At 40.1% G+C, this 14,854-nt stretch overlaps 1 protein-coding gene across 3 annotated transcripts in view; it reads right to left on the bottom strand.

Annotated features, from left to right (window-relative positions):
- Positions 1 to 14,854, bottom strand: part of LOC124182521 (tyrosine-protein phosphatase 99A) — a 299,728-nt gene that overhangs the window by 23,697 nt on the left and 261,177 nt on the right. For all 3 annotated transcript variants that reach the window (XM_046569912.1, XM_046569913.1, XM_046569914.1), the window contains exons 4-6: positions 9,165 to 9,346; positions 1,474 to 1,661; positions 840 to 954 (exon numbers count right to left, since the gene is read on the bottom strand). In XM_046569912.1, coding sequence (XP_046425868.1) covers positions 840 to 954; positions 1,474 to 1,661; positions 9,165 to 9,346 — 485 coding nt within the window. The remainder of the gene's footprint in view (positions 1 to 839; positions 955 to 1,473; positions 1,662 to 9,164; positions 9,347 to 14,854) is intronic.

Genomic DNA, 14,854 nt, shown 5'->3' with positions numbered 1-14,854 from the left:
CCTAGGAGTAAGAGGAAATTTTCAAAATCGGCAACGCAACTGGCTTAGACTTCGAAAGGCGTCGCACGCTAGTCACCGACACGAAGCACTGACCTTCGATCAAATAAATCAAACAATCATCACACCGTATCTCAACATCCATTTAAACTCGCAAGCTATTCGCTCTAACTCGATTCTTCTTTGCTAGTCAGCTATTGAGCGACTTTACGGTTAGAGAATCGGGCCCTGAATCCTCAGGTACTTCGGTGTAAAGTTAGCTCCTGTTCAGTTCCGTTCACTTTTTAGAGCAGTGGCTCTATCTGTAGTCCGCTGAGGAGCTTGAGCTAGTCGAAATAGCGTTGGAACTGGCGAAAGTATGCATCCTTACTATTCACTATAATTCCGAAATTCACCGGTTCGTTACTCAAGGGTTTCTTTATTGTGGTAGGATCTTACGTTATTCAAGAACGGGGGAATTATTCTGACCTATCAACACTCGGGGAATGCACTGGCTTACCATCGGTAAAAAAAAAGTACCGTATGTCGGTAAATATGAGATCGCATATCAGCTAGCCTCCCATCACGTGACTGTATTGTACCCACCGAATTGTATCGACTGAATAGACAGTGTTCTGCGTTACCTTCTCGGGTGAGTTCTAGATAAAGAAATTCGCACTGTCGCCGCTAGAATCGTGATTGAGATTTACAACAACATGATGGTTATTTTTTTTTTTCCCAATTTATTATCATACCTATGAGGCTTGGTATTATTTTTCCTTTTTTATTTTTCGCGTGAGCAGAGTTGAAGTGCGAAAACTTACAACAGAAACTAGTGAAATTGTAATCCGGCATCAACTTACCTCCTTCATCAGTCATCACCAAGACTGTGGTGGACGGACCCAGGCCTTCGGGGTTGAAAACTTGCAGCGAAACAAGATACTGTGTGTAAGTTTCCAGACTGTGAATAGTGTGGCTCTGGAACGAGAACGAATTCGATCAACATCGCAAATGAGAGACTCTGGTCTCTAGCGCGGCAGAAAAGTGTCAAACTATGTTAAAGTTTCGGTTATGCTGTAAAGTTATTTGACGCAGTGGTCAGTCGGCGACATTGTGTAACTACTCGGTAAACGTAGTCGGGAGGTTGGAAAAGTTGAAGGTTGAAAAAGAAAAATTTCAGGCGTAAGTTAAAGCCCGTGAAATAGCAGCGTATTAATTTTAAAGTCAGCCTAGCTGCCCGGAGGCAAGATGTAAACCATGTTTAGAGAATTGGAATGTTTACGGGAGTCACCAGACCCTTTTTGGTAATAAACAAGGCCTTGACCAGTCTGACCTCTGAACCCGACCCACACGCCCTGAGGCAGTAATGTCACTAACGATGTTGTCGAAGTCCATTGTTTTAGGCACGGTAAAGAAGGGACGGTTTCAAGAAGGGGCGTGAATAGGTCGAGAACATTAGCCGCGTCAATGGTCGAAACATAATTTTTTTCCGCTCACCTCGACGTTCGCATCGCGTATGTAAATTTCCTTGACATCCTCGTTTCCTCTGTCGCGTGGTCTGTAGGCGATACGATAGCCCAAAAATTCGCCGTGAATGGTGTCCCTGTTCGGGGGTCGCCAGGTGATCAGAATCGAAGTTGCGGAAGTATTGTGCGCTGTTGTGATCGTCGGCTTTCCGTCAGGTACTGAAACAAAATAAGTAGTTAGAAGTGAAGTTTGGACGGTTAAAGCCTGCGGCGACCGGTCCGAAGCTGAAACTCGACATTTTGTCATGTGTGTAAATAGACCCGGCTTCGGGTTAAAAATAGCCCGACGCGACGGTACGAGCAACGAAGCAAATCTCTATCTAGCCTAGCTCTACGCTTGACCTCCGTTACTCTCACACTTGTCAGTCAAAACAATCAAATTATTAAACGCAAGGCGCAGGATACATTGTTTGCGGGAGTTTGTTTGCCAAGCTGCAAATGTGCACGCTGCCCAGACTAATGCGGAGGGGCGATGCAATGTAGCTCGCAATCCACTGCAGAAACAATTCGAGGGGGAGGACATTAAAATGCAGACAGGTGCGAGAGCATCCGAGCGGTGAGACAACGCTGGACTCATTTAAACTACTCCTAACTAGAATGCCCGTATTAATCTACCGGTGACCATTTCCCTACGCGACGGTGGTTCCTCTCTACCTTATGGATGTAAATGTAGCCTCGTAACCACGCTTCACGAATGGGGGGGCGGGAAATGAAATTCCGAATTTGAAAAGTTCGGAAAGCTCCAAATTCCGAATCTTTTGTTGGCGAACAAAACGTCAAAGTTTGAATGGTCCGAAAGCCGATTCTCAAAGTTCCGATAGGACAACATGCCGAAAGGGCGTAACTCCGACAAGTCAAAGTTCCGAAAGTGCGAAAGTGAGAAAATTTTTAAATCCGAAACATCGGAATTCCGAACGATCGAAGATTTTCAGTTCCGTGAATATCTGGCTTGGTGAAATTTCACCACTTTGATCTTTCTTTGTTTGAATTTTCGATATTTTTGCCTTCGGAATCCCGGTCATTGCGATTTTCGGTTTTTCTGATTTTTTAGTATATTTTAATTTCCGGAATTTTACTCTATCGAAACTTTACTTTTCTGAAATTTGTTCTATCATGACTTGAATTTTCAGAATCTTGCATTTCGGGACTTTGAGCCGTCGCCTTTCAGACCATTCGAAAATTTGTTGTTTCATAAAAGTTTGATTTCTCTACGTCGAGTTTCGCCACCAAATAATTCAGAATTATGAGTTTTCGGAACTTTTTGAATTCGGCACTTGAACCCCACCCCTCAAATCGGTCACTACAATACTAGAATGATTGAGTACAATAACTCATGAAACATACCAATATATCGGTTATTACAAAATATGTGAAAAAAGAGCACCGCCAAGTTAGAGTATACAAACATACAGAGCACATTACGGACAAAGAGAGAATTATGTTGGTACTTCAAAAGATTGTGCGAATATTTCTAAGCCTTGAGTATCGTTTGGTTGGGTAGTTTTTTTTTTTTTTTTTCTTTTTTGTTGGATGTATTGGAATGGTGCATCGTAAAGTGAGAAACATGCGAATTTCAGAACTGCGATGCATTTGGTTGACAACACTGTGTATTCCTGTGAAATATATGTGATATGATACCCTGTAGAACCGTGTGATGTTTTGGATTATTTCCGCTGCCGAACTCAGGTTCAAAGAGCGAAACTGAGGAGCCAGACGAGGCAATCGGAAGTTGGTCTCTCCATAGACTAGAGGGAAAAGGGTAAGGCATTATGGGTATGAGAGGTGGATACGTGAAAATATAACCGCAATTGTATTTTACGAAGCTTTTCTGAACGTTGCCCGACCGCGCAGCGTGTATTTGCCTCATGATCGTCAATTTTTACGATACTCAAGTACATCGTGAAACTTGTTGACTTCTCTCAAACTAGCTGTACATAACCTGGCATTTGTACTTTCTTCTTTCCTGTCTGTAGGGATTATGCCGAAACAAATGGCGCCAGTTTTATCCACTGAACTTCTATCCCGAGCAACCGATTCGTGGCTGTGAATTTGTTAATTAAGTATTCTGCTGTCATAGAGAAGAAAATTTTCTATAATGGATAATAAATCGGATCATCATCTTCGCGATAATCACTATCGGTTTAGAATATTTAACGTCTGTAGCATCGTTTTTGCTAACCACAGTTATTTATGCTTTTATCGTTCTGTTTTGGGGCAGAAATTCAGATGGTTTTGCCAAACCATTAATCAAAAGTTTATCCTAGAATTTGCCTTGGAGCGTTTATCCAGTGTATATGTATGAAAAAAGGCAAAGACAAGAAGGGAAAAAACGTTACCAAAAACCAACGTAAAAAAAGACGAAGCCGAGGGAGGCTGCAGAAGTTATTCCCAATGGGGACGGGGGTTCAAACTTTCGGTTGGCTACACGACCCTATTACTTTTAAGAAACAGTTCACGGTCCGTACAAGTCTACGTGTGTAGCTCACATCGCGGGGCAAATGAAATTGCAGCATAACCATGGGGTTGTGAACCTCAGGTGAAAAGTGGTGGAAGGTTAAGGTCAGTGTCAAAGGGTAGAGAAAGAAAAAAAGAAGAGAAAATAAACGCTGCGCGGAGACTTCTTTCGAAGTAGTAACTTTGTCGTTTTTTCTTCTGACCTCCTCGGAGACTACATGAAATAATGTGAAAAGCTCAAATTACGAGGTAGAGTGGAAGTTGGATATTACAAATAAACTTGACCAAATGAAAGAAGCCGTAGCTTTGAGCCGGCTGGCTAGCCAGCGGCCATTTTCCTATTTACTAAACAATTTAACACCGCGGTTTAATAAGTGTGAAACGTTGGTTTTACTGCCACATCCACATCAATCTGTGTTAACATATTATTACTTTTCCTGTCCGTAGCAGCGCGTTTACGACAGACGAAGGGTGTAAGGCATATAACGCAGGGAATTTGTTGGATTTATGAAAAGTTTCAGCAGTAGCTCGAGCTTATAATATTATATTTTCCCGGCACGCCGCGAATGCGGTGAAAGCGCATTGCCTCAATTCTGTTGGCATTAATTTAATGATCAAAGAGCTCGCAGCTTGAACAATGAGAATAATCGAAAACGCCAACTTGCACATGGGTTTAAACGCCGGTCACGTAATCACGAGAGTGTTAAGAGCCAAAGGCAACCAGCTGGCGGTGAAATTGTTCGATAATTGGTCGTTAAATCGGGTCAAACCGGTAGTAAAAAAATCACTTGTCATTAGCGGTCCCGTTCTAACGACACCTGCAAACCTCACTCGGTGTGTAATTTGGTAAACAAAGGTGTATTTTCTACGATTTTCACGTTTCTTTTCAACGGATTTTATTTCACTTTGCGATTGCTGTTCGTGCTTCCCGTTGTGTCTGGAAATTTTGAAAATTTGAAGATGTTTTCGAAAGAAGGCAATTAGCGATTGAATTTCATTTGCAATTCATATTAAAGAGTGTCTTTTTTTTCATATCACCATCGTGATTGAAGAAAAATTCCGGATAGAATCCAGAATAATTAGACAGTCGCACGACGTGTTCCCGACTTGAGTGGGTTCTCACATCCATCCGAGTAATAAAAATGCATAAAACGTCGCCAGGCTGCAATGGCCTAGGGATTTAGGGATTCCTCCCGGGGGTTGAGTGCGATTTGAGTCGGTGCAGCGCAGCATCCAAAGCTATTGATCCACCGGCAGAAATTCAGTTAAAGCTATCAGAGTTCCCACCCTTACCCATGATGCTACAGGGCCTGGCTATATACAATACAAACAGGCCAAAGTATAGCTACAGGGTGAAATTAGTAGCAAGATTCCCTCCAGCCCTTAACTGAGAGTAAAAAGTCATTTAACCAACTAAACGTGCGCGCAAGGGCGGCGAAGTAAATATTTGTTTGTGATAATTTAAAATCTTTTGGTCTAACAAAATGTTTAGTTAATTTCAACTAAATTTTGCCAGACCAACAAATCTTGGATTGTTTGAAAATGTTTAGTTGATTTCGACTTAATTTTGCTAGACCAACAGATCTTGGATCGATTGAAAATGTTTGGTTGATTTCAACTATATTTTGTTAAACCAACAGATTTTGAATTGACGCAAACAAATATTTACTTCACCGGCCGTGACGACACATTTAGTTGATTCAATGACTTTTTGTCTCTGATTGTCAGCGTTGAGCAAATCCGCTATTTAAAAACACAATTAAATAGTTACGGTATAACAATCGTACGGATAGTCACGACGATGATGATGTGAGGAAGAAAAACGGGATAGATCGATGAAAACCTCGCGCAGAAGGATGACTGAATTGCACGTAGAGACCGTAGCCTCGGGATAGGAACACGTGTCCGCGTAATTGATGGTTCCCACTTTTATTTTCACTTTTCCCTTTTACGTTTACGACCTCGATCATTTTTATGCATTTTTCCTGTGTGTTCGTACTTTTATTTTCTATTTACGTTACTTGTTTCTTTTTTCTTCTTCGTATTATATAACTCACAGTAACGGCCTATCAAACTGTATTATAAACATTTAAGAAAATATTATACACACACCTAGGATATCGCGATGCTTGAAGCTTCATAAATTTTATCTATATACCTGTATAAAAATCACGTTTATGAACTATAAGATTTTTTAACCGCTCAATTTCCTACAGATATTGTAATCGTTGATGTCTGTCTGATGAAATTTCTTTCACCACTACGGTGATTATTTTTAAAAATACTGTAGTTTCACGCCCGCGATTTTGGGTGGATTTGAATTCTCGTGATCTTACAAATAATCCAACTTGCTGCAAGTATTACGTGAGTGAATCGGTAGCGGAAATAAGATCGACGTATACATGTATACTTATTGGCCCCGAGTTTCCTTATATCTGTTGTCGGAGTAACAATAAAGAGGTGGTAAAATAAGAAGTAGATCACAAGGCGCGGACCGTCCGCAGATATCGGTTTATTGTGATCATCTAACTATGAAAGCAAAACGAAAGGCGAGTCCTTACGACGAAAACGACGAACGTTTCCTATCTCGAAGTTCGGAGCTTTTGTTCTTTTTCGCAATTCGGCCAATATTATCTCTTCCTTTCTCCCCCATTCTTTTCCTATGCATGTATATCATGTACATACATAGGCATACATATATATACGTACATGTATAACGGCGACTCGCCTACTTATCGTTTTGCCCTTAAGCGCCCAAGGAATTTGTTACGAGTTTCCCCTGCACCGGCACTTTACGGCTCCTCTCTAAATAACATACTCGTGAAAACTGTTTTACCGACGGTAAAAAAAACAAAGAAACTAGACACAAATGGTAAGTAATTTTTTCGACCGTGCGTTCGAACGTTGAAGTTGATCGTGAGTGAGAAGTGAATCGAAGCTTGACATTGAGGTGAAATATATCTAAGAAGAAAAAAATTAACAACAACGAAGAAAAAAACGCATAATGGGTAGGCAAGAAAGTTCGAGATGAAAGCTTTTCTTTCAGCCAATTCATTCGGTCAGGCTTCTCGTCGACTTGATTTGAATAGTAATTATAAAATGAGATGCGAAACGGACGTCTTGGGACGGGAGAATGAGAGCACAATCTGGTATTTTCGAGGAGATAGAGAGAGAAAGAGACAGAGTGAGAGAGAGAGAGAGAGAGAGAGGGATTACGGCTTCACCGCAATCGTCACCCGCTGCTTTTCTCCTACCTTTGCAGTTTCACCCATTTTCTCAACTTTTCATTATTTCTATACTCTTCACTTATTCACATGGAGATGTAGACGCCTACAGATATTTGTCAATATATACGACGAGACTTCGGAAAACTTGCGAGATTAGGGAACACCCCCTTAAGTCGCGGGTTACGAAATCCAAAGTAATTTTCCAACTCAATCATCTGCAGGTTTGTGTATGTCCTTAGATATATCAGATTACGTCAAATTCCGCGAAATGTGAAAATTGTTTCGTCACGTCGCTCAGCAACCTCTAGACAAAAATAATGGACGCGACTCGTTACGTAATCAGAATAATGAGAGGTGTGTAGAAAATGCGAAAAAACAATCTGTCGAAAAAAGGCAAGCATGTGAGAAACGAAATCTATCGTTTCTTTTTTTTTTGTTTCGTAATAATTTTTCATCCATATTATTATAGGTTCGACGTTGTCAAACAACACATGCACATTCCTTTGAATAATCATTCTCGCACACGAGTGCAAAGAGACCCAAGTTCCTTTTCTGCACCCTTCGGACGAGTAATAGACGCGCCTAGATTTATTCTTGCTGGGATTTCTTGAGAACAGCGTGACGATCCATGGGGTGCTGTTAGGTAGATGCCAGATTACACCGGGAAGACAAAAATACGAAAGAGAGAGGAAAAAAATGAAAAATCTGCAAAAGTTTTTAGGTCTGTGAATAAAAGAGATTGAATATAAGAGAGCGAGAGAGAGCTGGAGAGATTCGTTAGTTGTATTATGTCATGGCAAGCCTTTGGCAAAAAAAAAAAAAAAATGTATACGGGAAAAACAATACAAAAAGTAATAAATTAACATAACGGCGCTGTGTGCAGAAAATTATACATATGTAATTAGAAAAATTTGACAAAATTAGAATCGCATGAATAATAAACTAATTAGAACGTAAGAAATATTACTGTTGCGAAATTAATTAAGAGATAGAGAGAAAACAAAATATCCGAACTTCGTTCAGATATGAAAATTCGCCTGGAAACATGAAAATGTCTTTCTCTTTTTTCCTGCATGCGGTATTTTTTAACTTTCGGTTCCTCTGTTTCCAGAGAAAAAAAAAAAGTTATTGTAATGTGACATTCTCGAATGGATGTCTCTGTGTGTGTGTGTGTGTGTGTGTGTGTGTGTGTATGTACGTGATCAATTTCTTTGCTCGACGATATCTCGATATCGAGTTCCCAGATTTCAATGATTTTCGTTGAAATCGACGCTGCTTTTCCAAACTTAAAACCGATTAGATTTTGGCTTTGACCGGTTCAGTATTGTTTCAATTATTTAAACATCAAAATTCCATGAAAACAATAAAAATGATGATATATTAAGCATCAATGGATGGATTCGAATGAATATTGGTATTATCGTGAATATAAAATGAGATTTGCAAAATTTAAATTCGGCGTATTCAATGGGCGTGAAAAAATAAACCAAAAATGCTTAGATTTTCATGAAAATTGGTACTTAGAGGTTTGTTAAGTGGCTGATCACAAATCTGAGGTCAGATTTGCAAGATCAAAAATGGCAAATCCAATATGGTGGAAAAAAAGTCTAAAAATATTCGGATTTTTGTGAAAATTAGTAAGTTCAGGTTTTTTGGGTCACCGCCAACGAATCCAAGGTCAGACTTCCAAAATTTGTAATGGTGGATCGATCGAAGTGGTTGAAAATAAAAAAATCGTCATAATGTCATGTAATATGGTATCCGAGGGCTTTTAAATCGTTGATCACGAATCTGAATTCGTGGTTCGAAATTCGAATTGGATATTGATATTTTTTTTCCGAGAACTTGGAACCTGCAGTGTGAGAACGGGAACTTCGAGGGCTTGTTTTTTTTCAATTTCATTCTTTATTTCTTGCCTCGGACTATTTTGCGGGTTGAACTATAAAAACCATAGGCAGACAAGAGTGAAAGATAAACCTACCCTCTCGCAGCGTGACCATGTAGTAAGATTCTTTGCTCGGCAAGCTTCGTCCCATCGCGTTTACAGCGGCAATACGAAAACTGTATACCGTGAATGGGATCAGGTTTTGAATTGTGTAGGTCGTATCGTTGGTCGGTGTCTCGATTCCGCCCATCTCGTCCCAAGACCCGTCCTCACCAACCCTGAAAAGAAAAATAGAATCCATGTAAGTAAAACGTAAAACTGGACATCTCACGGTCATTTCGCTTTTCCTCTATTTTTATTTATTTGCTATTTTTTTTTCTTTTTTTTTCCTCTCTCTCTCTCTCTCCAACGTTTTAAACCTGCGCCAAAACTGCGTTCAGAGAGAAGTATATAGTGTTGTAAAATTTTACGAGCTTTGCCTTCTCGACCAGAAGCTCTATCGAGTATAGAGCTAAGAGCGAAGGAGAAAAGAAAATACTACAATAACGGGAAAGTTGATTATACCTTTCATTGCAATATTAAAAAAACTTAATTTTCCGCAAAACCAACGAAAATTATAATAATATTATACTAGATGGATGTCCAGCAGTGGTACGTGTGTAATATTATCGCTTTCTAACTATGGATGTAAAATTTTCGGATAGAAAAGTTGAACAGCATTCGACTTGTTCGGTATGAGGATATTGTCGGTATTGTATATCTGTACGTATTAGGATGGTTCTATATTTATGGCGTTAATGAATTTTTTCCGGGCCACTCCCCAAATCGAATCCAAATAATTTCCCCGTTTATAATACAAGTGCTCGGTCACATTCTCAGTTACATGTATTTTATTGTAAAAAAAAAAAAAAAAAAATAGTAAATATTGAGATCCCTTTATCGCGTGGTGCCTAAAAATCACACTCCGAATCATAAAATCTGTGTGAATTTTTTCAGATTTTAAAAAGTGGTGTTTTGCTAAAACATGATTAAGATGGAAGAGGATGATGTACATGGGCTGTTAGTTTGACGTGGAATACCCCTTATATATATATACATATATTGCATAATATTTTTACTCTGATACCCGTACGTATTTTGCATGTATTACGATAGGAAAATTCGCTTCGATCATGCTGAATATTCCCCTTTGGTGAAATGGATTGGGGAGGTGTAGATTTTTAGCAGGGGAGATTCGAGCCAAACCGGTACCTCTGGGATATCCCGAGGGAGCGTTGGCATAATCCTGATGTACCATTACCGGACTCCGCAAGAATTTATTTTACCATTTCTCCCATCCTGGACGCTGACGTCTTTCCACCCGTGTGCGGAAATTACGGGAAATAAATGACCAACCGTATTCCATTCGTACCAGGGTGGTCCCTAAGAAGGTCATTTTTGAATGTTGACCGGTTCATCTTCCATATCGGCTCCAAATAATTCAAAAACAATTCGTTATTTCGTTCAGATTGTTATCTCAACTCTAACCCGTGTCCGGAAGATGTCCGAGAAACATCTTTATACCAAATTTCTTGGAAATCCGTTCGGTAGATTTAATGTGTCCCTGAAAGGGTTAAATGGTTAAATCCACCCTCTTCGGATACGGGTTAGAGTTGAGATAAAAATCTAGAAAAATTAGGGAATTATTTTTGAATTATTTGGAACCGATTCGGTGGGTGAGTCGGTCGAAATTTAAAATGACCTTTTTAAGGATCACCCTAATATATACGTCCATTATAACCCATTCCACCCCGGTTTATATATCGTGCAATCAATTTTGGTACTTATACTTGGCCAATAATCCACCAACGACGGTTCCGTTATCTTGAAATATTTATTATAGGTGTCTGATCGGTCCGTTGCTGAGTTGGGTGCAGGTTGTGTAAACAACGCTGTGCAGGTTTCATCAAAATACATGATTAGAGAATGCGATAAACTCGGTGTCGACTCAAGGCGGAGAAACAGAGAAAAGCAATAAATTTGCACAAAAAGTGCTCACATCAGTTATGAATAACTTGAGATATAATAATAGTCTGCTTTGCTTGTGCAGAAAAAACTGTACAGTCCATCCGAATGCAATAAATCCTTACTAATTTTGTTTGTGAATGAATTGCCTTCGAATTACCTGAATTTGTATTTTTGTACCTTGTTCTTCAATTGACCGAAAAAACAACTTATGCACAATCGATAGAAGTCGCAGATCGTGAAGTATTGGCTTGTTTCAAAATATATCTCTGATGATTTGTGCAGAGTTCATTTACCAATAAAATGTGTGATTATTCATTGAAATTGGACCAGGAATACGAATCGGGCATTTACAAATCTTCTCGACAGTCTAAACCGTCTCCGATTATTCAATACTCAATTATTTCGATTAAAATTCATAGTATTCAATTATTTCTTCTACGTCAAGTGGTTGTCCGATAAAGTTTATTGGAATTTAATTTAGTTATTCATTTTAAACCCCACTTCACACTTTAAATATTGTTGCAATGGCAAGAAAATGTGACACTCGTAACTATTTAATGTTTATGTTGTTGTCGATACTAAATTTTCTAGTTATTTTACAATTAGATTGATTTCGTTTTTATTCAACCTCAAGTCACTGTTCCGCCAGCATTAATCTATAGCAACAGTGATATGACAATATACTCGTATTTCGAATGACTGTGTCAAAAAATAATAGTAAAGTACATACTTAAGTTACTAGCAATCACAGATTGAAAATTAATTTATGTCGTGTGCTCAGAACCACATTTTCTCTGTTTATTGTAAAAAAAAATTATACAGTTCAGGTTTAAAATTCCTTCAGTGTAGATGCAGACGAATCGAAGTTTTTTCATGCGTGTTTTCTGGACAGAAAGTACCTGTTTCTACGACGGTCGAGTGAGTTTGCGTATGCGCATGCGCGGAGTACCGAAGAGACCACTTTCTAGTCCTAGGATCGTTGAAAGCACGGTCTTATAGACAGGTTTGGGCACTCCGGCTGTAAAACCGTGCTCGAAAATGAAGCCGATGTTGTGAATTTTCGCCGCTAGCGCTAGTGAGGGAGAGGCCTACTTAGTACGCATACACTGGCCTCGGAGATTGCAGCGCTCCGGTCTTTGGTGCATAAATTGAGAAACACAGGCTTCAAGACGGTCACGCTGCGTTATATAGGAAGGGGCTTGGAGTGCCCAGACCTGTCTATGAGACCGTGGTTGAAAGTAATCGTTTCTGTACTCCGCGCATGCGCTGTCGCGAACAAATCTGACATTGTGCGAACCTAACCTCAATTTCGTGCTTGGTGAAAAAACGCGTAACACACTCTTGTTATACGAAGAATCGTGTGCGACAAGTAGGCAACGGTCTTTTCTCCTCGCGTATTTTCAATACTCGTCTTCGGTTCATCTACGACTCGAATTGCAAACTTACGCTCGGCCGGTAAAGACCGAGTTTGTCTCCTTGTTACTCAACATATACTATTTTCGGCCAATTTAAGTGGCCATCACCATGTCGAATGGCCGTTCTTTCGCAGTAAGTTGTAAATTCTCCGTCTCTCGCCGGTTTTCCGGAGGCTTGTAACAACCCTGGTGGGACCTTGAAATGGGATTCAGCTCGTTCCGGGATCCCATGGTCGGGGAAATTGTCGAGGGAGACATAGACCGCGCGACCGTGTGGTGTTGGATTAATCAGAGGCATAAGTCAGTAACTGGGATAGTTGTTCTTGCTTGAGTCGCGGGCTCGAAGGCAGCCGGAGCATCGAGTGGCGGCTACGCGAAACCCGGAGCAGCAGCCGCTACAGCTGAATTGTCGAGGGCCACGGGCAATTAATAATTGAAACGCGGGCGGAGCTGCATGAGCACACCAGTCGAGAAAGGGTTTTACCGTCTTCCGATTTGCATTCGCGTTACCGCTTTGCACTAATTAATAGTGGATATTAATGGGCACCGATTTGTTACGGAAAGTTTCTAGGCGGTACCGCCACGCCGGTCGAGATAATTGCTGCAGTTTACGCTGTCCACGAATCTGCATTACCTATACCGACTTCAGACCACCAGCTTCGGGTGAACAAAAGAAAAAATCAACACCGCAATGGCTGATGCTGGGAAAAAAGATTTTCAGGAATTCACCAAACTTCATTACTATGGAAATAAAATTTTAGGTTATGTTAATACTGGTTCTCTGTTTACTTGTTCGTTAATGTAGTAATGTTCATTAATCAACGTTAATGCCTTACCCTTCCCGTTGTTTTCGTTGTTTTCGGTTCGAAACAAAATGCGACTTCGATTCTATACGAATTATGTGACAATGCATCCGTTTCATCGCGTCAGCTGCATCACCAGTCATTGTCACGTAATTCGTATAGAAATGAACTCGCATTTTGTTAGGACCGAAAACAAGTTGGCCGGAACGTTAAGGCATTTATGCACTTTACTATACATTGTGTACACTGTACAGTAATGTTCAATAGGTTCTGAGTGACTCACTATTCTTTTTGAATCAAAACTGGAAGGAGTTTCCTTTTCAGTAAAATTTTATGTGCCAATGACTAGTGACGCAAGTTACGGGAGCAACAAGCGATAGGTTGATTATAGATACGTAAAATTTCTGTATAAAAAAAACTCGCTTGAATTTTGATTGCAAAAAAAGCGAGTCACTGAATAGTTGAGCTTTTTGGATCGATTTTTTGTACAACGATAAACAATAAGATTTCGACAATTTTGGTCTCAATCGATGTGGTTCTTCAGGATTTCGACCTAATTAAATTTTGAACGAAATCGCCTGAGCCGTTCCCAAGTTGTCAGGAAAAACGTTGTACCTTTTTGTCACTAAGAGCAACCCTAAAATTCATGATAAAATTTGTATATATTTGATTTCGTCTCTAGACACCAGGTTCGATTCCTGGCTTCGTCGTTAATTTTTCAATTAACCTAAAATATTCGAACTTTGCACTTTCTCTAAGATAAAATCTTTAGCCAAATTTTTAGCTGTTGTGATTGATTTCTGAGTTTGTTGTCAAAGTGAAAATCCGTTTGTCAAATCAAACAATGAATTTCGAAAATAATTCCAGGAGTATCGCAAAGTTCTAGAATTGATCGGTCCTTTCAGGCGAGCGAAGTTTTCTTGCTTCTCCAGGCTCGCGTGTGCCGCAGGCTATTTAATGCACCGTTCACCTTTTAAGACCATTGGCTAATGCCTCTAATTCACAGCACTGAAAGTACTCGCTGAACAAGGAACGCGTAATGGACACGATGAGGCTGAAGACGTATCGTGAAGTTCGACCGGTTCGAGGTGCTCGATACGCGTCACGTGTCGATATACACCCAGCTCACCCTTCGCCGGCACATCCACACCATACCTCGCAGGTTAATAACGCTCAGTGGACTGCTACTAACGTCAAGTTCCATTAAATGTGGCTTTAATAGACCATCCCTGGTATTAGCTGTCTCATATATGTCGAGGGGTCGGTGCCGGCTGCGCTCTACATCATTTACGCATCACAGTTTTAGGCAAAGTGTACAGCTATAAGTGTCCATTGATCGTCTCGCGTAAACCGGAAAGAGTTTGATCAACGACAAAGTGTAGAGATAATCCAACGCTCGAGGGACTTTTCCACTTATCGGTATAACATGGTCGTTGACGATAATATCCACCGTAACACGGCTCTTTGATAGGTATCGAATTTTCATAAAATTATGATACCGAGGATTTAAAAAGTCAGGTCGACTACGGCGGTAAATGAACAATTCATAGTGATTTTAGCA

This window comes from Neodiprion fabricii, chromosome 5, assembly GCF_021155785.1.
Source record: "Neodiprion fabricii isolate iyNeoFabr1 chromosome 5, iyNeoFabr1.1, whole genome shotgun sequence".
Classification (NCBI taxonomy): domain Eukaryota; kingdom Metazoa; phylum Arthropoda; class Insecta; order Hymenoptera; family Diprionidae; genus Neodiprion; species Neodiprion fabricii.
This window is presented reverse-complemented; position numbering and strand designations above follow the sequence as displayed.